The following is a 25,414-nucleotide window of genomic DNA, read 5'->3' as shown; positions in this document are numbered from 1 at the left end:
TCAGTTGGTTCTCTTCTCCACTTTCTGAAGGATTTTTTTTTGGGCTCTAATGATTTCCTTTATCTTACGTTTAGCCACGCGGCTGACGTTTAGTCTTTTTTTCCCTTTTTTCTAATACGTGGAATATATTTGTCCTGAACCTCCAGGATGGTGTTTTTAAACAGCATCCACGCCTGATGCAAGTTTTTTACTCTGCGAGCTGCTCCTTTCAGTCTTTTTTTCACCATTTTCTCATTTTGTCGTAATCACCTTTCTATAGTTAAACGCTAGCGTACTTGATTACTAGTTTCACTTCCTTCAATGACAATATCAAAACCGATCATATTATGATCACTGTATCAAGCGGCCCTCGCTATCGTTACCCCCTGCACTAGATCATGAGCACCACTAAGGACTAAGTCTATATTTTTCCTTCTCTTGTCGGCTCCTGAACTAGCTGTTCCATGAAGCTGTCCTTGATTTCATCAAGAAATCTTATGTCCCTTGCGTTTACAGATGTTACATTAACCAGTCTATATGCGGGTAATTGAAATCCCCCATTATTATTGTGTTGCCCAGTTTGTTTGCGTCCCTTGATTTCCTTTAACATTTCCGCATCCGTCTGATCGTCCTGGCCAGGCGGACGGTAGTACACTCCTATCACTATCCTTTTCCCCTTTGCACATGGCATTTCAATCCACAGTGATTCCAAGGAGTGTTTTGTTTCCTGCAGAATTTTCAATTATTGATTCAAGGCTCTCGTTAATATACAATGCTACCCCTCCACCAATCCGATTCACCCTATCACTACGATATAATTTGTACCCGGTTATGACAGTGTCCCACTGGTTATCCTCCTTCCACCAGGTCTCAGAGATGCTATTATATCTAATTTTCATTTAGTGCAATATATTTCAACTCCCCCAATCTTATTTCTTAGGCTCCTGGCATTCGCATATAGACATTTCAAACTATGTTTGTTGTTCCTAAGTACATCATGCTTAGTACTTGACAGTATTAATTGGCAATCTTTTGTCTGATTTTTATTGTTATTTAAGATACCCGATCTACTACAATCTCTTTGCAACCTCACTATCAGGATACTCTATCTTCCCTGTTATGGTGATATCTTTGAAAGATACCTTATCCCGAACCATGCTCTTTGAGCGACTGTCGGCCTTCCCCCCATTTCTAGTTTAAAAGCTGCTCTATCTCATTCTTAAACGCCGATGCCAGCAGCCTGGTCCCACTCTGGTTAAGATGGAGCCCATCCTTCGGACTAGGCTCCCCCTTCCCCAGAATGTTGCCCAGTTCCTAACAAATCTAAGCCCTCCTCCCTGCACCATCGTCTCATCCACGCATTGAGACTCTGGAGCTCTGCCTGTCTCTTGGGCCCTGCGCGCTGGCACAGGTAGCATTTCAGAAAATGCTACCCTGGAGGATCTGGATTTCAGCTTTCTACCTAAGAGCCTAAATTTTGCTTCCAGAACCTCTCTCCCACATTTTCCTATGTCATTAGTACCCACATGTACCAAGACAGCCGTCTCCTCCCCAGCACTATATAAAATCCTATCTAGGTGACGCGTGAGGTCCGCCACCTTCGCACCAGGCAGGCAAGTCACCAGGCGATCCTCACGTCCACCAGCCACCCAGCTATCTATATGCCTAATGATCGAATCACCAAGTACAACAGCTGTCCTAACCTTTCCCTCCCGGGCAACATTTGGACCTAGCGGTAAAGTTTCATGCGGTAACCAGGCGGTAATGACTTACGTGCGCCAAGTGCCACTTGGCACGCCTAGCTGACACGCACCAGAAAAGAAAAAATATTTTCTGGGCGCGTGTTGTGGATTCGCGCTAAAAATGAAATTACTGCAAGGGCCACACGGTAGCCATGCGGTAACTCCATTTTGGCGCATGTTGGGCACACATAGACGCTTACACGGCTTAGTAAAAGGGCCCCTATATGACTTTACTTTTCTTATCCCATTTACAGAAAGGACAACTAACTTCAACACCAGAAGAAATTAAGGCGAAAGATGGAGACACTGGCATAAATATGGAAGTGAATTATATGATCAGCAATGGTAAGTACATACAGTTATCTGATAGAGGGGAGGGAAGGATGTGATGTGCAGAAATGTCACTTTGACTTGCCTTTTGTCTAGTGATGCCACTGGGGTAATTGTAAATCTTTTTTTTTTTAATTCTTTCAGTAAGTACAAAGACTAGAGGACACTCAAGGAAGTTACATTGTACTATGTTTAAAATGAACAGGAGGAAATATTTTTTCACTCAATGAATAGTTAAGCTGTGGAATTCATTGCCAGAGGATATATATAGTGGAATTGGAAAAGGTGCAGAGAAGGGCGACGAAAATGATAAAGGGGATGGGACGACTTCCCTATGAGGAAAGGCTAAAGCGGCTAGGACTCTTCAGCTTGGAGAAGGCAGCTGAGGGGAGATATGATACAGGTCTATAAAATAATGAGTGGAGTTGAACGGGTAGATGTGAAGCGTCTGTTCACGCTTTCCAAAAATACCAGGACTAGGGGGCATGCGATGAAGCTACAATGTAGTAAATTTAAAACGAATCGGAGAAAACTTTTCTTCACTCAATGTGTAATTAAACTTTGGAATTCGTTGCCAGAGAATGTGGTAAAGGCAGTTAGCTTAGCAGAGTTTAAAAAAGGGTTGGATGGCTTCCTAAAGGAAAAGTCCATAGACTATTATTAAATGGACTTGGGGAAAATCCACTATTTCTGGGATAAGCAGTATAAAATGTTTTGTACATTTTTGGGATCTTGCCAGGTATTTGTGACCTGGATTGGCCACTGTTGGAAACAGGATGGTGGGCTCGATGGACCTTTGGTCTTTCCCAGTATGGCAATACTTATGTACAGCTCCACATCCCTTTCAATAATAACCATTCCTTGTATTATTCATACCTGTATTTGTTCAAACCGGAATTGGCTAACGCCATTTACAGTACTATGTAAGCCACATTGAGCCTGCAAAAAGGTGGGAAAATGTGGGATACAAATGTAACAAATAAATAAATTAGATTGTAAGCTCTGTCGAGCAGGGACTGTCTCTTCATGTTCAATTGTACAGTGCTGCCTAAGTCTAGTAGTGCTATAGAAATGATAAGTAGTAGTAATAGTAGTACAAGGGCAAATCTATTCTCTTGTGAATAAAACACACAGGAGCCCTTTTATTAAGCTGTGCTAAACCTATTTCTAGCACAGCCATAAAATAGAAATTTTTCAAATGGCATCTTTTTCTAACCAATGTGCTAAAGTTAGCATTAGCACACGGCCATTTAAAAAAAATAAGACAGCAGCACTTACCGCCTCCTTCTTAGGAGGACTAAGGGCTCCCACATTATGGACATGTTAACCAGTTAGCATGGCGGTAATGTCAGTTCAATAGATGAATAATGCTTCCATGCCCATTCTCCGCCCCTAACACACCCCCTCAAAAAAAAACATGCACTTAGCATACGCAAATGGAAAAAACTAACACAGCTTAGTAAAGGGCCCCACAGTCTCTCCCTTCTGGGATCCACTTCTAGAAGACTTTTCCCAATAGGAACAATCTGGTCCACAGTACCTCCTTTTGATAGTCCTGCTCCTAAGGGGAGGTTGTTCTCTTCTTGTGCCATTTGATTGAGGGTCAAACTGCTTAATCCACTCCTTAGTCAGATACACAGGCAGAGGGGTGGGTACATAAGTACAAAAGTACATAAGTAATGCCATACTGGGAAAAGACCAAAGGTCCATTGAGCCCAGCATCCTGTCCCCTGACAGCGGCCAATCCAGGTCAAGGGCACCTGGCAAGCTACCCAAACGTACAAACATTTTATACATATTATTCCCGAAATTGTGGATTTTTCCCAAGTCCATTTAGTAGCGGTATATGGACTTGTCCTTTAGGAAACCCTCCAACCCCTTTTTAAACTCTGCCAAGCTAACTGCCTTCACTACATTCTCTGGCAATGAATTCCAGAGTTTAATTATACATTGGGTGAAGAAATATTTTCTCCTATTTGTTTTAAATGTACTACACTGTAGTTTCATCGCATGCCCCCTAGTCCTAGTATTTTTGGAAAGCGTGAACAGACGCTTCACATCCACCTGTTCCACTCCATTCATTATTTTATATACCTCTATCATGTCTCCCCTCAGCCGTCTCTTCTCCAAGCTGAAAAGCCCTAGCCTCTTTAGTCTTTCTTCATAGGGAAGTCGTCCCATCCCCGCTATCATTTTAGTCGCCCTTCGCTGTACCTTTTCCAGTTCTACTATATCCTTCTTGAGATGCGGCGACCAGAATTGAACACAATACTCAAGGTGCGGTCGCACCCTGGAGTGATACAACGGCATTATAACATCCTCACACCTGTTCTCCATACCTTTCCTAATAATACCCAACATTTTTATTCACTTTCCTAGCCGCAGCAGCACACTGAGCAGAAGGTTTCATTGTATTATCAACGACCCCCAGATCCCTTTCTTGGTCCGTAACTCCTAATGTGGAACCTTGCATGACGTAGCTATAATTCAGGTTCTTCTTTCCCACAAGCATCACCTTGCACTTGTTCACATTAAATGTCATTTGCCATTTAGCCACCCAGTCTCCCAGAGTCTCGTAAGGTCCTTCTGTAATTTTTCACAATCCTCTCGCGAGTGAACGACTTTGAATAACTTTGTGTCATCAGCAAATTTAATTACCTCGCTGGTTACTACCATCTCTAAATCATTTATAAATATATTAAAAAGCAGCGGTCCTAGCACTGACCCCTGAGGAACCCCACTAACTACCCTTCTCCATTGTGAATACTGCCCATTTAACCCCACTCTCTGTTTCCTATCCTTCAACCAGTTTTTAATCCACAATAGGACATTTCCTCTTATCCCATGACCCTCCAATTTCCTCTGTAGCCTTTCATGAGGTACCTATCAAACGCCTTTTGAAAATCCAGATACATAGTATCAGCCGGCTCCCCTTTGTCCACATGTTTGTTTACTCCTTCAAAGAACTGAAGTAATTGGTCACATACACTTTCCATTTCACACTAAATTAAACTCAAAGGAAGTTCACACAAGACACAACTCAACTAGTCCCAAGGGCTAAACCCTCAGCACACACTAGCAATCCACACAAATCCATTTAAAAAAATCCACACAAGCACAACCCATAGGCCTTTGACTTATATAGGTGCAGGTAGAACCACTGCAGCGCTCCCAGAAGAGGGATGCTGTAACAAAACTGGTATATACTCCCTCTCTGCACTGTGTTGTATGGTCCTGAATGCAGGAGCGTACTAGGTTACTAAGAGGCTCATTTTCAAAGCACTTAGCCTCCCAAAGTTCCATAGAAACCTATGGAACTTAGCCTCCCAAGTGCTTTGAAAATATGCCTCCATGAATCCTGAATGGATCCTTACATTGTGTTTTCCTCCCAGGTATAGTGTCTGCTTCTCGCTTCTCCTTAGATTTTTAATTTTTGACCTTTGTGAAAAGTTTTCATTCATTCACTGCTATAAAACCCTAAAAGAATGCACATGTTCTAATTTCAGATAAAGAAGAATTGTTGGGGAATAGGGAATGTTGTTATATTTTGGGGGGCCATTGTTCCTAAAATCCAAAGGAAAGGATTTTTTTCAAACTTTTGTTAAGCTACTTCAGGACTTGGTGTGGTGTCATATGGACCATTGAGGACCTGCGTGCTTACCCAAGAAATGAACAGGATTATATTCTGAAAGAGATGGCTTTTGATCTAAGTCCTCAGTTATACACTTCAAGGGATGAGCACCATGCTAGAGAATTTTCCAGAAATGTTCTGATGATCTGCAGATTTTGCTTTACCTAGATAGATTTAATGAAAGGTGCTAAATATACTGGAGACGCCATCAAATTAAAGAATACATGGGGCAAACTACTTATATTCCAACAAAATATTGATAGCTGGATATATACTCTTAAGATGTGGAGTCAACTTGCAACAATGCCCCTGCTCAAAGTTAGATAAGTCATTTTTTAGATGTCATTTTTGCATTTGGTGGCCCTGCTCCCTCCTGGCTTCAATATGGAAATGGATCATGGGATTGAAACTTTTTACTGGCTTACCCTGTTCATTTGTGTTCTTTCACAATCCATTGCTGTTGCCACCACCATTATAACTGGGCCTAGGACTGGTCCCTGCTTTGGAAGAAACCATTGTGGAAAGAGAGGGCTCACAAGAAGAGGGTGTGTAGAGGAGAGATGGTCTGCATGAAGGTAGGGGGAGGGAGATGTTGGCTGTTTTTTTAATTTTCTAAATTGGCATTTCTAGGTACTTTCAGCAGAGGAAGGAGTGATGTCAGTACATGAACTTGGAAGAAGCCATCTCTTAGGCTGAGGTTTCTGAAGGAGAAAAAGCTACTGATAATGTTTGCTTAATGTCTGATAAACAAGCACTGCCATACTGGGACAGACTGAAGGTCCATCAAGCCCATATCCTAATTCCAACAGTAGCCAATCCAGGTCATAAGTGCCTGGCAGGATCCCACTAATAAGTACTGGATTTTTCCCAAGTCCATCTTAATAAAGACTTTTCTTTTAGGAACGTGTTCAAATCTTTTAAAACCCTGCTATATTAACTAGTACAATGAATTATTAGACATAACCACCATCTGAACATTTTCAAGATATGATTATAATAGTTATATTATGGAGCTGTCTGAATATTTTTCCACTAACCCACCCTTCATGTGTTTCTCTTCTAGTTGACCCACCTACTTACAGCAAGATTTTCACTATCAATTCTGGAACTGGAGTGCCTCAGTTTAATCAACGAAGTAGATAGAGAAAATATTTCTCTTTTAACAGTGAAAATCAAGGTACATCTCATTATGCCTCACAGGTGTCAAGAGGATACAGGCTTTCCTAAAGAATTACCCTACTCACTCTTGTTTAGTTTTGTCACTGCATGACTTTCCCCCTTCTCAGTCACTTTCATGGCTTATGGTGTCATGGTATTAGTCCTTTCCTCTGAAATCTAGGAAGGTTTAGAAACGTTATCGTTGCACAGTACAATATTCTAAAATGGAACTCAATATGATGTGATAATGTTTCATGCAAAATATCTTCAGAATATATTATCACTAGCCATTAAACCCGATAACAATGGGCTAGTTTTTTGTTTTCCTATGCCCCCCCCCCCCCCGGGTCCACCAACCCTACTCTCTCCCTGCCCTACCCCCAGCATGTTTCCCTCAGTTCCGCCCCCTCCTTCCCTCCCTGCTCCCTCCTCCTCCGATTTCCACGCCCATGTCCAAGCCCTCCTCCCTATTGGGCTGTACTGCTGGTGGAGGCGGGGCTTGGACTTCTACACTCTTTGCGTTCTGAGTGACTCTACTGCGCATTTGCAGGTGAGTCGGTCACTTGCCGTTTATATGTTTGATATGATGGTGTTTTGCCATGAAATATTATCACCTCATGTCGCAAAAAAACCCCCCCAAACCAACCCTAAAACCACCATGATTCAAAAATGTGGAAAATATACGAACAAATCAGGGAAGTTAGTGCATCTGAATAAACAGGTTGCAATAAAGGCAAAAATAGCCCAGATGCCTTGAAGTAGACAGAGTTGAAAGAATGAAAATTATCTCTATGATATGGTAAACAGGTTATAAATATAAACAGAAATGCACTTTGAAACGATTATCTACAATTTGTAGAGATCTAAAAATTAAGACAAGAGAGTTAGGATGTATAGCATGAAGAGGGAGATGTGGAGGGGCATAACGAACGGGGTGCCCAAGTTTTCCTGAGGACGTCCTCGACAGGACGTCCCAGTGAAGGGGCAGGGAAACATGTATTATCGAAACAAGATGGCCAGCCATCTTTCATTTCGATAATACAGTCGGGGACACCCAATCTCAACATTTTAGGTCGACCTTAGAGTAGGTTGTCCTTAGAGATGGTCGTCCCCGGTTTTCGGCGATAATGGAAAACCGAGGATGCCCATCTCAGAAACGACCAAATCCAAGCCCTTTGGTCATGGGGAGGAGCCAGCAATCATAGTGCACTGGTCCCCCTAACATGCCAGGACACCAACGGGCACCCTAGGGGGCGCTGCAGTGGACTTCATAATTGCTCCAGGTGCATAACTCTCTTACCTTGGGTGCTGAGCCCCCAACCCCCCCAAAACCCACTCCCCACAACACTACCATAGCCATAAGGGTGAAGGGGGCACCTATATGTGGGTACAATGGGTTTGTGGTGGGTTTTGAAGGGCTCACATTTACCACCACAAGTGTAACAGGTGGGGGAGGATGGGCCTGGGTCCGCCTGCCTGAAGTGCACTGCACCCACTAAAACTGCTCCAGGGACCTGCATACTGCTGTCAGGGAGCTAGGTATGACATTTGGGGCTGGCAAAAAATATTTTTAAAGTTTTTTTTTAGGGTGGGAGGGGGTTAGTGACCACTGGTGGAGTAAGGGGATGTCATCCCTGATTTCCTCCGGTGGTCATCTGGTCAGTTCGGGCAGCTTTTTGAGGCTTGGTCGCAAGAAAAAAGGAACCAAGTAAAGTCGGTCAAGTGCTTGTGAGGGACGCCCTTCTTTTTTCCATTATCGGCTGAGGACAATAATGTGTTAAGCACGCCCATGTGTTAAGCACGCCCCAGTCCCGCCTTCGCTATGCTTCCAACACGCCCCCAGGAACTTTGTTCATCCCTGCGATGGAAAGCAGTTGAGGGCGCCCAAAATCGGCTTTCGATTATGCCGATTTGGGTGATCCTGTGTCAAAAGATGGGCGCCCTTCTCTTTCGAAATGAGCCCAATAATGGGTATCTCAGAGACCCATTGAAGGAGAATGACCAAGGGGATACTAGGATACTGGGGTATACAAATTTAGGAGCCTACTTAGAAGCTTAAATTAGGAGCTCAGCTTTTTTTAAATATCAGGCCCAGATGTTCCCTATATGACATAAAGACAGAATAAAAGTATAGAACTTTCCATTCATGGTAAAAATTAATAACGCACACAAAGACGCAGGTACAACCCTGTACCTTTCTAGACAAACTGAATGAGCCCTGCTGGTCTTTGTCTGCCATCATTACCGTGTTAAGGGATTGACTAATATTCTAGAATCTGCTCAGGATTTGATCTCCACTAGGGCTAATCTGCTGGTAAAATTTGATTCAGAAAAGGGATGTAGCCAAGGGATGCTGGACCCGTACCCATCCACTTTTATCTCAGGCCCCACCCAGCAGCAGCCACACCATTGGTGTAGTTGGCAGGAATCCTTAAGCAGATTCCCCACGCACACATACACAGGTGAAGAGATCTGTAGCCCACATAAGTGCCAAAACACCATAAAAAAACCACAAGAAGTGAGTGCCGGCACCCCACACATGTTCATGTGCATGAACTAAGTATGTGCAGAGGTGCTGTGTCAGCGGCTCAAAGTACCACTGCTGACTGCCATAGTTTTCTGACAGGGATTGGGCACTCTGGTGGGCTGCAGCTGTCTTCAGCTTGTGGAGCCAAGGTATTTATCCCCCAATATTCAGCTGGCAGCAGTCAGCGTTTTTTAAAGCACTGATTGCCACCAACTAAATTAGAACCAGATATCAATGCTGGGCCATCTCTGTGCCCAGCTATCACGATGGTGACTGTTTCCTTGTCTGTGCTCGCCTCACCCTCTGGTGGCCAGAACCGGTGGCTGCTATGAACTGTCACCCGTTCCATACTTCAGCCCAGTCCGGTCCGGATCTTCTGGGCTGCCAGACTTGCTTCTCTTGTTTGTGCCTGAACAGCACCTGTAGCTGCCTTGTGAGTCTTGCAGCTGAACTTCAGCAGCTGATGGGCTTTATTCATCACCTGGAAACTTCTGTGTTGGCCTTGCATCGTCTAAGGTCCCTGGTTTCTTGGTGCTTTGTTGCACTTCTGCCTAGTCTGGTTTCTTTTTTGAGTTTCTTGTCCGGTTCTAGTTAGTCTGTGTGAAGTTTAGATTAGGTTTATTGCTTATTTCTTAGTCTTGTTTCTGGTCTGTATTCTTGGTCTAGTTTCTGTTTATCTGTGTCTCTCTCTTAGTGGCTGCGTGGCAGCTTTCAGTCCTGACTCTTTTCTATCTGTGTTCTCGCTTAGTGGCTGCTCTGCAGCTTTCAGTCCTGACTCTTGTCTGTCAGTGTTTATACCCTGTTTCAGTGGCTGCTTGGCAGCTTTCAGTTCCTGTCCTCTAGCTTGTCCAGTTCCTGCCTTGTGTAGTATTGTCTGTGAGTCCTAGCCCAGTTTCCTGCTTTGCTGCCCATGTATATTCTTTTCCCCTTTGACCCTCAGACCCTGTTCAGCCTAGTGGGTATCCAGTTCCTGCCCTGTCCGGTAAGTCCTGCTGGCCGCCTACACCCAGGGGCTCAACCCCTGAGGAACGGCGCTCAAGTGCAGGTGAAGTCTAGCTGTTTCTGTCAGAGTTCTGCCTTGTCTCTGGTGTGGGGTGGTTTTGCCTGCCGCTGCTGCTCCATGGCAGTGGCCCAAGGGCTCACGAACCTAGTTTCTGCCTTGAAAACCTGACACCAGCATTGAATATTTGGCCATGTCCGGCCAAGAGTTTGCTGCTGGAACTTATATGGGTCCTGGCTAATATTCAGCCCTGGACCCATATATACACTTATGGTTGCCCTTATATGGAAGACTGACCCCAAGCAGTGGTACTGAAAAACTACTGCTAGAGGTCGGAGCCATCATTTCAAGACCCAGAGACGATGGAGCTGAAAGGGGTCTGCCCCAGCCCCATCCCACAAGACACAAGGTAATACCTGGAGGGGGGAGGGGTGTGGGAGGAGTGAGTTTAATGCCTATGTGTGGGGCTTCCATTTGGAGGAGGGACTTTATGGGGTTGTGGATCCAGGGGGATTGGAAGAGAGCTCGGAGATGTGGAGGTTTGGGAGGAGCCGAGTGAGTGGGATTGAGAGATCTGACAGGGTGGGCAATTAGAAGGGGGAATGGAACAATCAGATTGGGGGTTTTGGGGAACAGAGTGGAGGGATCACGGGGCACCAATAAGGGGGAAGAATCAGATCGATGACCCTGAAGTTATGTGGGTGGCTGCTATATTCAGTGCTATCACTCGCATAGCAAAGTGGCAAAAGGTAGGGCAGTTTTTTGTGTGGTCCTATCTGGCTGCTTATCTACGCAGTCACTGGCACTGAATACGGCCCCTCATTCCCAACTCCTCCACGGACCACCCTCCACTGCCTGGTTCAGCAACACTGCCTGCTTAGGTGCTGCTGAATATTGGCAGCCAGCCCACTTAGTATGGTTTAAATGTGCAGGAGAGGGGAGGAAGAGGAAATGCTTGCCCATCTATCCTACCCTTTGGCCCACCCAAAAAATGCCTTCTGGCTACACCACTGGTTCAAAAGCTGATAAAATTAAAGAACTTAAAGCTTATTTCTCCAGAAAAGATGATTATTTTGTGGGCAAAAAATTAGCTTGTCCAGATGTTTCTAGAGCTGTACAAGCTCATAGACGTATGTTTCTACAGTTAAAGCCTCTTATATTAGTGATTGTTAGAAATAGGTTCTAGATAACCTGAGACCCTATACAAAGAAAGAACTTCAAAACAAATTGGTGAAGCAAGTCTTTAATTAATTAATTTATTATTTTGAAATATAATCTTGCAAGAATGGGTATCTCTTATTGTAAGCAGGCAAACACACCCCTTAATTCTTACAGCTTATATTCCTTTCACTTGTAACATAGGTTTCTGCCCCTAAATTCTTTATTGGATATTGATTTCATATCTATAACCTATTACATTAGTTCTAAACATCGTATGTCAACCTCCACCCCTTATTGCTGTTCCCTTTTTTTTTCTTCTGAAAAATGAAAATCTTCCGTAGTTACAGGGTCTCTGTTTCTGGTGTTATCTTGCATGTGTCCACCCATTGGTAGCTCTTATACTTGGTTTGCATTTTCTTATCTCAGCCTTCACGCCTTTGTGTCCTAAGGACTTACATAAGTTTCTGCATCATTAGTTTCAGGCATGGTGGGCTTCATCCCCCCCCCCTACTGGTTATAGCTTATCTTGCTTTTCACATTGCTTGTTCGCTAGCAACATCCTGTCTTTCAGACTGCCAATATTTTCCAGGTCCTTCTGTTAGTACTTTAAAGCAACCTAAAATACTTATTTTAAAATGTTATATTAATCCTTTATTTCTATGTATTAATGTGATGGTACTTATTAGAAAGGGCCTGCAATATTAGTATACGCACACTCACACAAGGACATAAGCTATGTATTTCACTTTTACAATTTTGTTAAGTGAAAAAGCAATATATATATATATATATTTCTCACAGTGATAGGCACTTACTCTTATGTTTCCTTTGTAAATGTTTGATGTCTTACCGGATATCATTTAGAGTGCAGGGGCTTTGAATTCTGTAAATATTTGATTGTTTTTGTTTTTTGTTAGGTCAAGAGGGGGGTTGTTTGTCCTCAAAATGTATTTTTGTACTTACCAGATGTAGAAGGTTTTTTTTAGTAAGCTGTGCTAAAAAGTGGCCTTAGTGCCTCCTTACGTGGGTTTTTCCTGCACATTTGTACTGCAGCAGTTAAAATGGCGGATTTTCTGAATTAACAGCCATATGCTAATGTAAAAGTAGCCAAAATGCCCACAACTTAACATATACTCTTTCACATAGCAATGAATAATACTTAAGCTCACACAAAAGGTCTTTTGCTGCTATAATAAATCAGAACAGCCTTCATACAGAAAGGCATCTTCGGACCATCAGAAGCAGTACTCTGCTATTAAATGTTGGTGCAGTAGCAATTTCCACCTTTCTTGTCATCGATCCATTTTTTTATATATAGAAAAACTTTTAAACAGCACTTCAAAAATGCTTGAAATTATAATATGTCTGTACTTATCTTACACAATGGTATCAGGGGACTTTAAATCCAAACCCACTGTACACTGACACTTGTTTCACTTCAGCTTTCTCAAGGCAAGCCCCTGCAGAAAAAGGAACCAATGAAGAATTTCCAAGTATTCAAAAAGATAAATATTAAACATCATGATAGTCATATACCTTTTAGTCTCCAGAGCAAGTACTTAATTCTTCACCCCTTGCACCAATGTGGCCATGGTGTCTGACTAAGCTTCTTATAACTGTCTTGGTCACATGGCATATACCAACCAATAACAGGATCATGTTAGATTAAAGACAACCATTCAATTTATTTGTTGAACCTGATAGGTTCAACTGAATTGAGTTTAAGGAACAGAACTGGATTTTTAAACTCAATTCATACCCAACAGAGCCTGGAAATTCTTTAGAATCACCAAAATAGTATCAATGCCAGAATATATATAATAATTTAAATAATGAAAGACCATATTTTATCTTCAAGAAAAATAGCCTCTGCACACATGGACCTCAGCTAATGAAAACTGAAACCAAAAGCCACAGTGCTTTTCCAATGGCTGACTTTGCGGCACATTTGGAGTGGCATCTGATGTCATATGTCCATAGAGAGGCTAATTCCCAAGGAGCTTATCATCCCAAATTTACAGACTTAAATTCTTGCTAAACTTTTGCATCAAAAGTATTTATTTGGAGCAAGATTGTAACTGTATTACTTGAAATCATATTACACCCACCACACACAAAAGAATGCAAAGAGTAGCTCCCCCCCCCCCCCCCAGACTATCTTACAATCCCTGGTGGTCTAGTGGTGTAGTCAGGGCAGGAGTGATCCCCAGTTTCCCTTGCCCATGTCAGTTCTACTTTCAAAATGGCTGCTATGACCTCTTGAGGCAGTCTTGCGTGATTGCCAATAGACATCATGGCAACCATTTTGAGAGCAGAGCCAGCATGAGCAGGATCAACTGGGGATCACTCCTGCCCTGACTACACTTCTAGACTGCTAGGGACTGTAAGATAGGCCCAAGGTGGGGGTATCTACAGGTGGGCGGGGGGGGGGGGGGAGAGGCAACTCTTGTTTGGAGGGGAGAAGGAGGGAGGGAGACACACAGGACAAAGCATAAGTTTTCAGCTTTCACTGAAAACACATGGTCAGTTTCGGGCAAAACCAAAACTATGGCCTTAGCCCTTCAGTCAAAACTGAAACCAGGCAGAAAAAGGATTTTAGGCCAGTTTCAGTACCGTAACCGATACTGAAATTTGGACAGCCTCTAATTCTATAACTACGCGTGCAATTATGCACGTATAGAAGTAGAGGGTAAAATTGACCTCAATGTGTTTTGAAATCAACAACAGCCTTGACCTCTTTATACTCTTCCAGGCTTTTCAACTAGACAAATATTATAAAACGGCAGATGCCGTGGTGGTAGTCACCATTGAAGATGAGAATGACAATGCTCCAGAATTTGAACAGTCAGTTTACTCAATCTCCATTCCAGAAAATTCACCTAATGGGACAACAGTTCATATAGTAACTGCTTTCGACAAAGATGAAGTAAGTGCAGCAAAAATTTAAAAAAACAAAACAAACTTAAATAACAAAACAAGTGAATGAGAAATGGCTTACAATGCAATCACCATCGCAACTCATATTCATGTGTCTGTAAGTTATACTGATACTTAATAACTAAGGGGTAGATATTCAGCCAGTGGTGGCGAGAGTCTTGTTAGCTGTCGCTGGCATTATCCCTGGATATTCAATACTGGGCCATGTCCGGCCACCAGCATTGAATATCCGTGTTTATTTGGTTGGCTTTCTCTTATGCGGTTAAGTGCGATATTCAGTGGTAGTAGTGGGGGCTGTTTTTCCCGCTTCTTTACTGCAGTGGGTAAAATGCCCCCTCCCAAAAAATAATGACCACATGGTAAGATAAGTTATCTTGCCAACCACTGTAAAACACAGCATCATACCACCTTGTAAATGTAATTAAATCAATGTAATCTCTTAACAACTGTTAAATGTAAGCCACATTGAATGGAAACTCGTTTTTGGATAATTGTGGGATACAAGTACGACTAAGTAAATAAATAACCATTACCGTGTGGCCATGCGGTGGGGAGCACTTACCACCATCCATTGAGATGGAGGTAAGGGCTCCTGTGGTAACCTGGTGGTAACCAGGCAGTGCGTAGCGTTGCCCGATTACCACTGGGTTAGTGCCACACTACAGAAAAAATGGCGCACACTCCAGCCAGAATTACTGCCGGTGGCTGTGTTGGGCTGGTGGTAGTTCTGGATTTGCAAGCAGTAAGCCTACATTTGGCTTACTGCCGCTTTCTAAAAGATCCTCTTAACTGCCTAAGCCACAACACATAAAGAGGCAGATGCAGCAACCAAACGTAAAAAAAATCTAAATCGTTAAAGTCCCTAACGATTTTAAAATAACGAAGAATGCACCAAAAAAAAAGTCACACATGCTGAGATCGGTATTGAAACGTACAATGTATCAAAGAATCACAATACACATCGTTAATCGGCCCCCAAATCATGCGCAGAGCAGCCAAGCGGGCAAGAAGAAAGCTGATGCCTGCCTTCGCCCAGCTTCTGTCGCGCGTCTCTCTCCTCCTGGGCCCGCCCCTGTCTGACGTCGGTTACCTACGTAGGTTACTGACGTCAGACAGGGGCGGGCACAGGAGGAGAGAGACGCGCGACCGAAGCTGTGCAAAGACAGGCATCAGCTTTTCTTCTTGTCCGTGCAGCGCCTTCGGACAGAGGAGAGAGGTGCTGCACGGGCCCGGTAACAGGGAGGGGGGCCCGGTGGAGGGGGGGAATGGCGGCGACGACCCCAAGAGGGGGCGGGGCACAGGGCGGAGGATGTCGGGAGGCGGAGCTGAGGGGAGACAGAGTAGTGAGGAAGGGAGGGGGGCCGGGGCTGCTAAAGGTACGTTTGCTTTTTAATTTAGAATGCAGGGGGAAGTGGGGCAGGGGGGAACGGCGACCTTGGGTGGGTGGGGGGGGCAAGTGTGTGACTTTTTTTTTTGGTGCATTCTTCGTTATTTTAATTTAGAACAGCAAAGAGCGGCATGAAGTTCTGGGGATTGTGCCTTTCAGTTTCCTTTTGACCAATCACAGCGCTATTAGCTCTGCTAATGCGCAGGGATTGGCTCACAGTTTGTTTGTTTTTTCACTTTACTATTTTTCCTGGCACAGAGCTGTCCTAACGAGAGGTCCAGACCTCTCGTTAGATTTCCTGCCTTTTTCCTGCGTAAAGGCAATCGGAAAAGGTTAGTGCATCTCGTTTCAATGGGGTTTTCACACTAATTGCTCATCTCCATTCCGTTTTCGTTAGCTGCTGGCTTCCTCGGTAAAAGCCCTTTGATGCATGCAATGGATCAAATTTTCCTCGTTGGAGGGTCATTAAAGGCTCATTAAGCTTTAGTGCATCTGCCTCAAAGTTAGGATTGTCTTATGGCTGCTTAACGAAAAATTCTATAATAGATGGCAAGAGAAAGTGTTTATTTAGAGCCTATTATACAAAAAATAGTAGCTGCCTACTGTTTTTTATAGAGTGCTAGCATAGCAGGGCAAATAAGCACTTATATTTTAGGCACTTTATATTTTAGGCACGAGCACTTCAAATGCTCAGACCTAGGGGCCCTTTTACTAAGCCACGTAAGCGTCTATGCGCACCCAATGGGTGCCAAAATAGAGTTACCTCAGGCTACCGCGTGGCTCTTGCAGTAATTTCATTTTTGGCACGCATCCGCTATGCGCACCTGAAAAATATTTTTTATTTTCTGGCGCGCATCAGCTACACGCGCCAAGTGGCATTTGGCGCAAGTAGGTCATCACCGCCCGGTTACCGTGTGAGACTTTACCGCTATGTCAATGTCTGGCAGTAAGGTCTCAGACCCAAAATGGACGCGCAGCAATTTTGCTTCTGACGCACGTCCATTTTTGGCAAAAATTTTAAAAAGACGTTTTATACAGGCATGCTGAAAAATGGATTGGCGCACACCCAAAACCCGCACCTACACTACCTCAAGCCATTTTTCAGCGTACCTTAGTAAAAGGACCCCCTAGATTGCCAAAAGATGCATATATAATTCCTTCTTTTATAATTTACCTGCAAAACTGTATGCCTTGCCTATGCTCTGCCCGTGTTTACACCCAGCTCCAAACTACACACTGTTGCAGCTAGGCACCGATTTATAGAATATTGTGTAGCCAGAATATTGGCATTTATGTGCAAACTAGATGTGCGTATATGCTGGGCTTCTGGTCACTTATGTGTATTATTGGCATCTAAAAATAGGTGCATTGTTATAGCATTACCATACATACACACATACCTTCATTTATACAGTATATATGTAGACACCCTGAGGACACACCATAGTAGCCTATTCTAGAATGGCACTTGCGCTTCCAATTTCCATTATAGAATACCAGCATAACCTGGTATCAGGGCCCCCACAGTTACGACATCCATAAACCTGGTTAACTATGGGTGCAAAATACAGCAGAGATGGGTATAGCTTACAGTATTCCATAAATTATGTGTGTAACTGGGAGTCCACCACTGTCCCACCCATTCTCTGCCCATGTGTATGCCCCCTTGCGTTTATATGCTATGTATGTTATATGCACCATTAGAGAACAGTGCTTCTCCTGGCACTTTCATGGGTAAGTGCTAGAATTCTATATGCTTATAACATAGTAACATAGTAGATGACGGCAGAAAAAGACCTGCATGGTCCATCCAGTCTGCCCAACAAGATAAACTCATATGTGTATACCTTACCTTGATTTGTACCTTCCTTTTTCAGGGCACAGACCGTACAAGTCTGCCCAGCAGTATTTCCCGCCTCCCAACCACCAGTCCCGCCTCCCATCACCGGCTCTGGCACAGACTGTATAAGTCTGCCCTCCACTATCCTCGCCTCCCAACCACCAACCTCTCTTCCCCCACCTGCTCCGCCATCCAATTTCAGCTAAGCTTCTGAGGATCCATTCCTACTGCACAGGATTCCTTTATGCATATGCCTGCATCAGTGGCGTAGCCAGACAGCCAGTTTTGGGTGGGCCTGAGCCCAAAGTGGGTGGGCACAAAATTTTCTCTGCTCCGCCCTCCCTCCACCACTATACCCACCATTTCTCCCTCCTCTCCACCCCTATGCCTACCATTTCTCCCCTCCCCACCTATCCCCTCTGTATGCAGCATGTGTCCCTCCCCTCCACCTCATACACAGCCAAGACTTCTCCCTTCCTCACCCCTCCACCCCTTTGCTGCATCTCCCTCACTCACCAACCAAGCCTCATCTTTCCATCTTCCCTCCCCCCTGTGCAGCATCTTTCTTTCCATCTTCCCTTCCCCCTGTGCAGCTGCTTTGTCCGCCCCCCCCCCCCCCCCCCGTGCAGCTGCAGCATCTCACCCTCCTTGCAGGCCCGCCCAGCAGCAAAGTTCCTGACGGCGATTCGAGTTGCAGCGATTCCCACACGCTGCCTGCCGGCTGCCGCTCAACAATCTCCTCGCGCTACTAAGCGCTAACCCGGAAGTCTCTCCTGCAGAGGAGAGACTTCCGGGTTAGCGCTTAGTAGCGCGAGGAGATTGAGCGGCAGCCGGCACTGGCAGGCAGTGTGTGGGAATCGCTGCGACTGGAATCGCCGTCAGGAACTTTGCTGCTGGGCGGGCCTGACCCGAAATTGGGTGGGCCCAGGCCCAACCGGGCCCGCCCATGGCTAAGCCCCTGGACTGGATGGGGCATATGAATGTGGGCGCCTAGGTTATAGAATTGTACTTCATGTGTGTATATTGTGAAATACTCATATAGGCACTAGAGACTTACCAAATTTTGGTTTCGGCTTTAATGCAAAACCAGTCCAGAATTCGGATTTGGCCCTATTTCGGCTGATAATGCAGGTGCATTTTCAGCTGAAACCTAAACTGTGCTGTGCAGCCCACAAGCTCCCACTCCCCTCTCCTCCAACATAAAAAGCTCCCACTCCTTCCCTAACACAAGAAGATCCTCTCCCAGACTCACATATAAAGCTTCCTCCTCCCCCAAGCCTATTGTATTGTTGGTGGTTTAGTAGCTAATCAGGGCAGGTGCAATTTCCAGTCAATCCTGCCCATGCTGGCTTTACTTAACAAAATGGCTTCCAGGAGATCCCGGCAGCCATTTTGTTAGCAAAGCCAGCATGTGCAGGAGTGACTTGGAATCGCTCCTGCCCCAGATAGTCATTAGACCACCAAAGATATGGTAGGCCCAAGGCGGAGGGTGAGGGGGGAAGGATTCCTTCTGTTTGAGGGAGGGGGAGAGGGAGGGAGATGGAGGAAGTGGGGGCTGTTTCCATTCAAGGCCCAGGCCAGTTTCAGTTTCAGCTTTAATTTTGGTCAAAATCAAGCAGCGAATTTCGACCACAGATTCGGTTTCAACAAAAACCGAAAATCTGGTTTTGGTCACTCTCTAATATGCACCTATTTTTACTGGCACATATATGCACCCAATTATACCTGCCTTGGAACAGGTGTTAATGTGTGCACTTGTGTACTTGTTTTACTCAGAATAACTTTATGTAGACACTTAGGTGCATATGTTGACTTTGTAAAATGTGCCTTGACAGTCATGTTGCCCATTTTTTCACGGAGAGAGTAGTGGATGCTTGGAATGCCCTCCCGCAGGAGGTGGTGGAAATGAAAACGGTAACAGAATTCAAACACGCGTGGGATAAACATAAAGGAATCCTATTCAGAAGGAATGGATCCTAAGGAGCTTAGCCGAGATTAGGTGGCAGAGCCAGCTGGTGGTGGGAGGTGAGGATAGTGCTGGGCAGACTTATATGGTCTGTGCCAGAGCCAGTGGTGGGAGGCGGGGCTGGTGGTTGGGAGGCGGGGATAGTGCTGGACAGACTTATACGGTCTGTGCCCTGAAGAGGACAGGTACAAATCAAAGTAGGGTATACACAAAAAGTAGCACATATGAGTTTGTCTTGTTGGGCAGACTGGATGGACCATGCTGGTCTTTTTCTGCCGTCATTTACTATGTTACTATATTATAAAACCCTCCAAGGGGGTAATTATATAACGGAATGCCTATAATAATCCCCCAAAACATGCCTATTTTGTATTATATGTATAATAGCAACATAGATACCTATGTTAGGCCTATTTAGGAGGATCTAAGTACATCTGCATTTAATTACAACTGTGGCAGCATTCAGACTACTGTGCAGTAATTCAACACACAGTCCATGTCAGTTCACTGTCCATAACACACCCATTCCTCTTCTCACATTCTATATATCGTACCAAAAAAATCGGCATGGAAAAAAACACACTTAGTGCTATTCTTTAAACTGCACCTAACATTAGGCATGGTTTACAGAATACACATAAGCGCCCAGACTCATGAATAAATTTAGGTGCGACCATTTACACCAACTAAAACCTGGTGTAAATGCCCACGTCTAATAGTGCACCCATGACACACCCATGCCCCTCCCACAGTCACACCCCCTTTTGAGATCCATGCATTAGAATTTAGGTGCACCACTTTATAGAATTATACTTAGAAAGTTGCATGTGTCAATTCTAATTAGTTTCAATTACTGCCACTAATTGCTTGTTATTGGCCAATTTTCGGCACCAATTGGCTTGTTAAACAACTGTCAGAACCATGTGTAAATTCATACTGTCACTGTTTACTTAAATAAACAGGCCTCTTAAAATCCACCTTCTCAAGCTTCCCAGGTCTCACTATGTTTCCACCCCACTTTTTATTCTGGAAAATAAAATTGTGAGACTGAACTTTGAGATCTGTATTCTGAGACTGCAGAAATTAATGGCTTGATGTAGGGACAGGCACAACTCCTGACATAGTACCAACTCCCCTCCCCCCAGTAAGAGTGCAAAAAAAAAAGGGGGGTAGCAGTGCAACAGTTAAGCTGATGCAGTTCAAAATCTAATTATAAATGAAGCACAGTGTAGTACCACAGCTAATTAAAGTGAAGCAGTGTGATTGTTAATTACACTTAAGCTGTACAAGATTTCAATTCAAACAGTACAGGATTTAATTAAAATTGTGAGACTTAATTGCAGTGAAGCAGTTTGAGACAAGCAAATGAGACAGTGAAAATTTAATTAAGTTAAAGGTATGTGACCTATAATTCAACAGAAGCAGTACAGGACCCTTCCCACAGGTCAGAAATGGAACATTCAGTGACATTTTTGAAAACCTTTCCCACAATTTCATGTGCTTTAACTAGGGCCCATGAAATAAACCTCTTCTGTATAAATTTTGCTTTACATTTTGCAGCTGGTTTTCAAATTATAACATTAGAATGACTTAATTTTGTGATTCTTAAAGAAATTAAAGCAGCAATAGGAACAAAATAAGTTTGGTTGTCAGTTAAAAGAAACAAATAATTCTGATCATTTCCCCATTTTTTTTCACAAATGTTTCTATTCATGAGGTGAGATTAGTGCTTACATTTTCTAAAAGCTAATCCTGCGTAGCTACTCTTAACTCTCAGGTTAAACTGGGGTGTTGCTGTTCTGAACGTCTTTGGTATACCCCTTCCCCCAGGCAAGCGTTGCATTGAGACATGTATTGTACAATGTACAATGCTAATAAAGCTTGAACAGCTGAAGATGAGACTCAGGAGAGCAGATTTTTAAAATGTAGAATGTGATTGTAATGAAAAATGCTATAATATATTCCAAAACTTACAACTATTTTGAATAAAACATATTATTTCACACACACACACACACACACACACACACACACACACACACACACACACACACACACACACACACAAGAAACCTATAAAATTATAAAGGCAAATGGGCCCTGTTTACTAAGTCATGCTATAGGTGCGCTAGCGATTTTAGTGCATGCTAAAAATTAGCATGCGCTAATGCTACAGACACCCATATATTCCTATGGGTGTCTCTAGCGTTAGCACGTACTAATTTTATGTTTCAACATTTTTTATTAAATTAAACAGATACATATACATCTCGAAACTGGTGTTGACAAAATTCTTGTCTCAAATTTACATTTTACACAGTACTACCATCAATGTTTTAAGATATTTTCTCCCCTCCCCCCTTTCCCTCCCTCCAAACCTCCCTTCCCTCAACTATTAGAGGCTTCAAACATGTCTTATATATCAACAGTCCAACCCCCCCCCCCCAAAACCTCCTACCACCTCAGTATTCCATTAACAAGAAGTGACACCAATTACCTACTTCTCTTCCTACCCATCCTAGCCTTCTCCTGTCCCCCCCCCCCCCCACTGTCCTACCCCACTGCAACGCTCAAATTGCCTAATAATCGTAATTACCTTTGCCAAGGGAGTCTGTTCAGGATTTGAGCACGTATTAATTTTTAGCGCATGCTACAAATGCTAGCGCACCTTAGTAAACAGAGCCCAAAGAAAAAACTAGATATCTTGTGCAGTCTGACTAGTGTTAATTCTTGACAATAATTCATTCATGCTATATTTATTTGGAAAGTAACTATTTTATGGAAATTATTATGATAGCTCTCAGCTCTGCTATTTTTATCTTGGTTTAACAAATTAAGGGCCCTGTTTACTAAGCCATGTTATAGGTGCGTTAGTGTTTGTAACGCGCGTTAACCATGTACACATATTAAATGTGTACGCGCCTACAATATCCCTATAGGCACCTACACGGTTAGTGCACACGCTAATTGTAGGCACATTAAAAATGCTAATGCACCTTAGTAAACAGGGTCCTAAGGGGTCCTTTTACTAAGGTGTACTAATAGATTTAGCACATTAAATGCTGTACAGCCCACTGTACACCTATGGGTTGCATGGCACTTAATACATACTAATTCATTAGCGCACACTAACCCCCTGTTTATTGAGCTGCGCTAGCAGCTGCCGCACAGCAATGCCGACACAGCCCATTCAAAGTGAATGGGCTGTGTCGGCATTAGCGAACGGCAGCCGTTAGTGCAGCTTAGTAAACAGGGGGGGGGGGGGGGTAATTCTGTTAGTGTACATTAGTAAAAGGACCCCTAAGAGTACTGAGGCTTAAACTGCATGTGCTGATGTCAGTCTCCCTTCTTGTAACATAGTAACATAGGAAATTGCGGCAGATAAAGACCTGTACGGTCCATCCAGTCTGCCCAACAAGATAAACTCAGTTTACATGGTATGTGATACTTTATATGTATACCCGAGTTTGATTTGTCCTTGCCTTTCTCAGACCTCAGACCATAGAAGTCTGCCCAGTACTGCTCTTGTACTAAGTTCTGAAGCTAACATCGAAGCTCTTTAACATTTACACTCCAGCCCATCCCTATCTATTCAGTCACAATCAGGGCGTAGACCATAGAAGTCTGCCCAGCTCCCGTTTTGTTTCCAATTACCGGCTTCGCCACCCAATCTCCGCTAAGATTCCACAGAACCATTCCTTCTAAACAGGATTCCTTTGTGTTTATCCCATGCATGTTTGAATTCCATTACCGTTTTCATCTCCACCACCTCCCGTGGGAGGGCATTCCACATATCCACCACCCTCTCCGTGAAAAAATACTTCCTGACATTAGTCCTGAGTCTGCCCCCCCATGAGGGAGTGTATAGGAGGTTACTGTTCCCCTTGACAACACTTCCTCACAGAGCTACCTTAAAGGGCATAACTCATGCAAGGCAGAGCAGAGAGGCTGTGTTATAGAGAGAGTGAGATTAAAAACTCTGAGCCCAGGAAGAACAGAGAGGCCCAGGGGAGGAAGCCCTCCAACATATGCCTTCACCATATGTCTAAGTAGCAGAATCTTCAGTCAGGCAGTGGCGTAGGAAGGGGGGGCGGTGGGGCGGTCCGCCCCGGGTGCACGCGCTGGGGGGGGGGGGTGTCGGCTCGCTGGTTCCCTGCTCTTTCTGCCCCGGAACAGGTTACTTCCTGTTCCGGGGCAGAGAAAGCAGGGAAGCAGCAGAGCCGACGCAGCTCACAGTGACGTGCACTGGGGGCGGATCAGCCCTCCCGCCAGCCCCCTGCTGAAAGGTAGGGTACGTTTCGGGGGGGGGGCGCTCCAGAGAGGGGGCGCCGTGCCCTGCACCCGGGGGGGGGGGGGCGCAGCGGCGACCCGCCCCAGGTGTCAGGCACCCTCGCTACGGCACTGCAGTCAGGTAGGCCAAGTTTATCTTGGAACTTGTGGAGGCTATAACACAGGCTGCAGGAAGATTGTGTCTGGAATTTCCAAAAGACTTTGATCCTCAACTTATTTTTACCAGTGAAGGGAACAGGTTTTATTTTCTGTTTTGAATACAGTGGTTTTTTTTTCTTGTAACCTTCTGTGTGGCTATGTTTGTTGAGGCTCCATGCCTGGCTGCCACCCATGCTAGAAGGTGAATAGACCCCTGAGTAATGAACATACATTATTCTTCCTCTTCTATAGCTGTCAGATTGCACCATCTTTTTAAAAGTGCAAAAAAAAAAAACACCCCAAAAAAACAAATCCCCTGAAAAACAAAAATTATAGGTAGGATGGGTTTTTGTTTGTGAAGTTACAGGAAAATCTTGTGACTGATTCAGACTTCCACAACTGGCAGAACATATGAACCACCTAATAAATACAGGTGTTTATTTATCACTTGTATATCCTACATTGTCTATATAATCTAAGCAGGTTACAGTAAAACATCCATAAATTAAAAGCTATACAAAAAAATAACAATTAAAACAAATATATTCAACTATCATTTAAGATCCACCATGATAATTATTGGAAAAAACATACCATGTAAAATTCCTTCAATCTGTCAATAACATTTATCATCATCATTGAAAGGCCTGGCGAAATAGATAGGTCTTTAACTGGTTTCTGAAAGAAAGCAAAGAGGTTATTTGCCTTAGTTCTAGAGGAAGGTCATTCCACATAGATAGACCATCAAAAAATATATATATGCATGAACGATCTTCCTCCAGATGAACCTGGTGAAATGATGGAAATATCTAATAAACTTTTTCTTTGTGATCTTAACGTTCTGGTTGGACGATATACCTGTAAGCAGGTAGCAACGCTCAAGCATGCATCATTATACAATGGTTTAAATACTAGTAGTAATATTTTAAATTGAATCTGCCAGACAATTGGCAACTAGTGAAGGTTTACAAGTTTCTAGCTCTCCCCCAATGATTTGTGCAGCAGAGTTTTGAACTTCTTGCAATCCATATAAAGATGTATGAGGTAAAGCTAGACAAAAAGGCATTACAGTAGTCTAGATGCGGAATCACTAGACTCAGCATCACAAGACGAAAATTGTCCACAGATAAAAAGATTTTTTTATCTTGCCACAAATCCAATTTAAAAAAAACAGTCTTTATAACAGTGGGAATTTGTATAACTGAAGAAAACAGGTCTACCAATCAGATTAACTAAAGCTGGAAATCCAGCCAGTGCTGTACCAAGGGCTTTGTGAGTGGTGTAACCACACAGGGCACAGATATGGAGCAACTCAAAAATTGCTCCCA

The 25,414-nt window shown here is 43.8% G+C and overlaps 1 protein-coding gene across 4 annotated transcripts in view; it reads left to right on the top strand.

Moving 5' to 3' along the window:
- The first annotated feature begins 1,979 nt into the window (after nucleotides 1–1,979).
- The window catches only part of LOC115465597 (protocadherin Fat 4-like), a 204,670-nt gene continuing 181,235 nt past the window's right edge, over nucleotides 1,980–25,414 (top strand). For all 4 annotated transcript variants that reach the window (XM_030196179.1, XM_030196180.1, XM_030196178.1 and 1 more), the window contains exons 1-3: nucleotides 1,980–2,066; nucleotides 6,746–6,859; nucleotides 14,281–14,454. In XM_030196179.1, the coding sequence (XP_030052039.1) occupies nucleotides 2,064–2,066; nucleotides 6,746–6,859; nucleotides 14,281–14,454 (291 nt within the window). In that variant the 5' untranslated portion in view covers nucleotides 1,980–2,063. The remainder of the gene's footprint in view (nucleotides 2,067–6,745; nucleotides 6,860–14,280; nucleotides 14,455–25,414) is intronic.

The sequence above is a fragment of the Microcaecilia unicolor genome, chromosome 3, assembly GCF_901765095.1.
Source record: "Microcaecilia unicolor chromosome 3, aMicUni1.1, whole genome shotgun sequence".
Lineage (NCBI taxonomy): Eukaryota > Metazoa > Chordata > Amphibia > Gymnophiona > Siphonopidae > Microcaecilia > Microcaecilia unicolor.
This window is presented reverse-complemented; position numbering and strand designations above follow the sequence as displayed.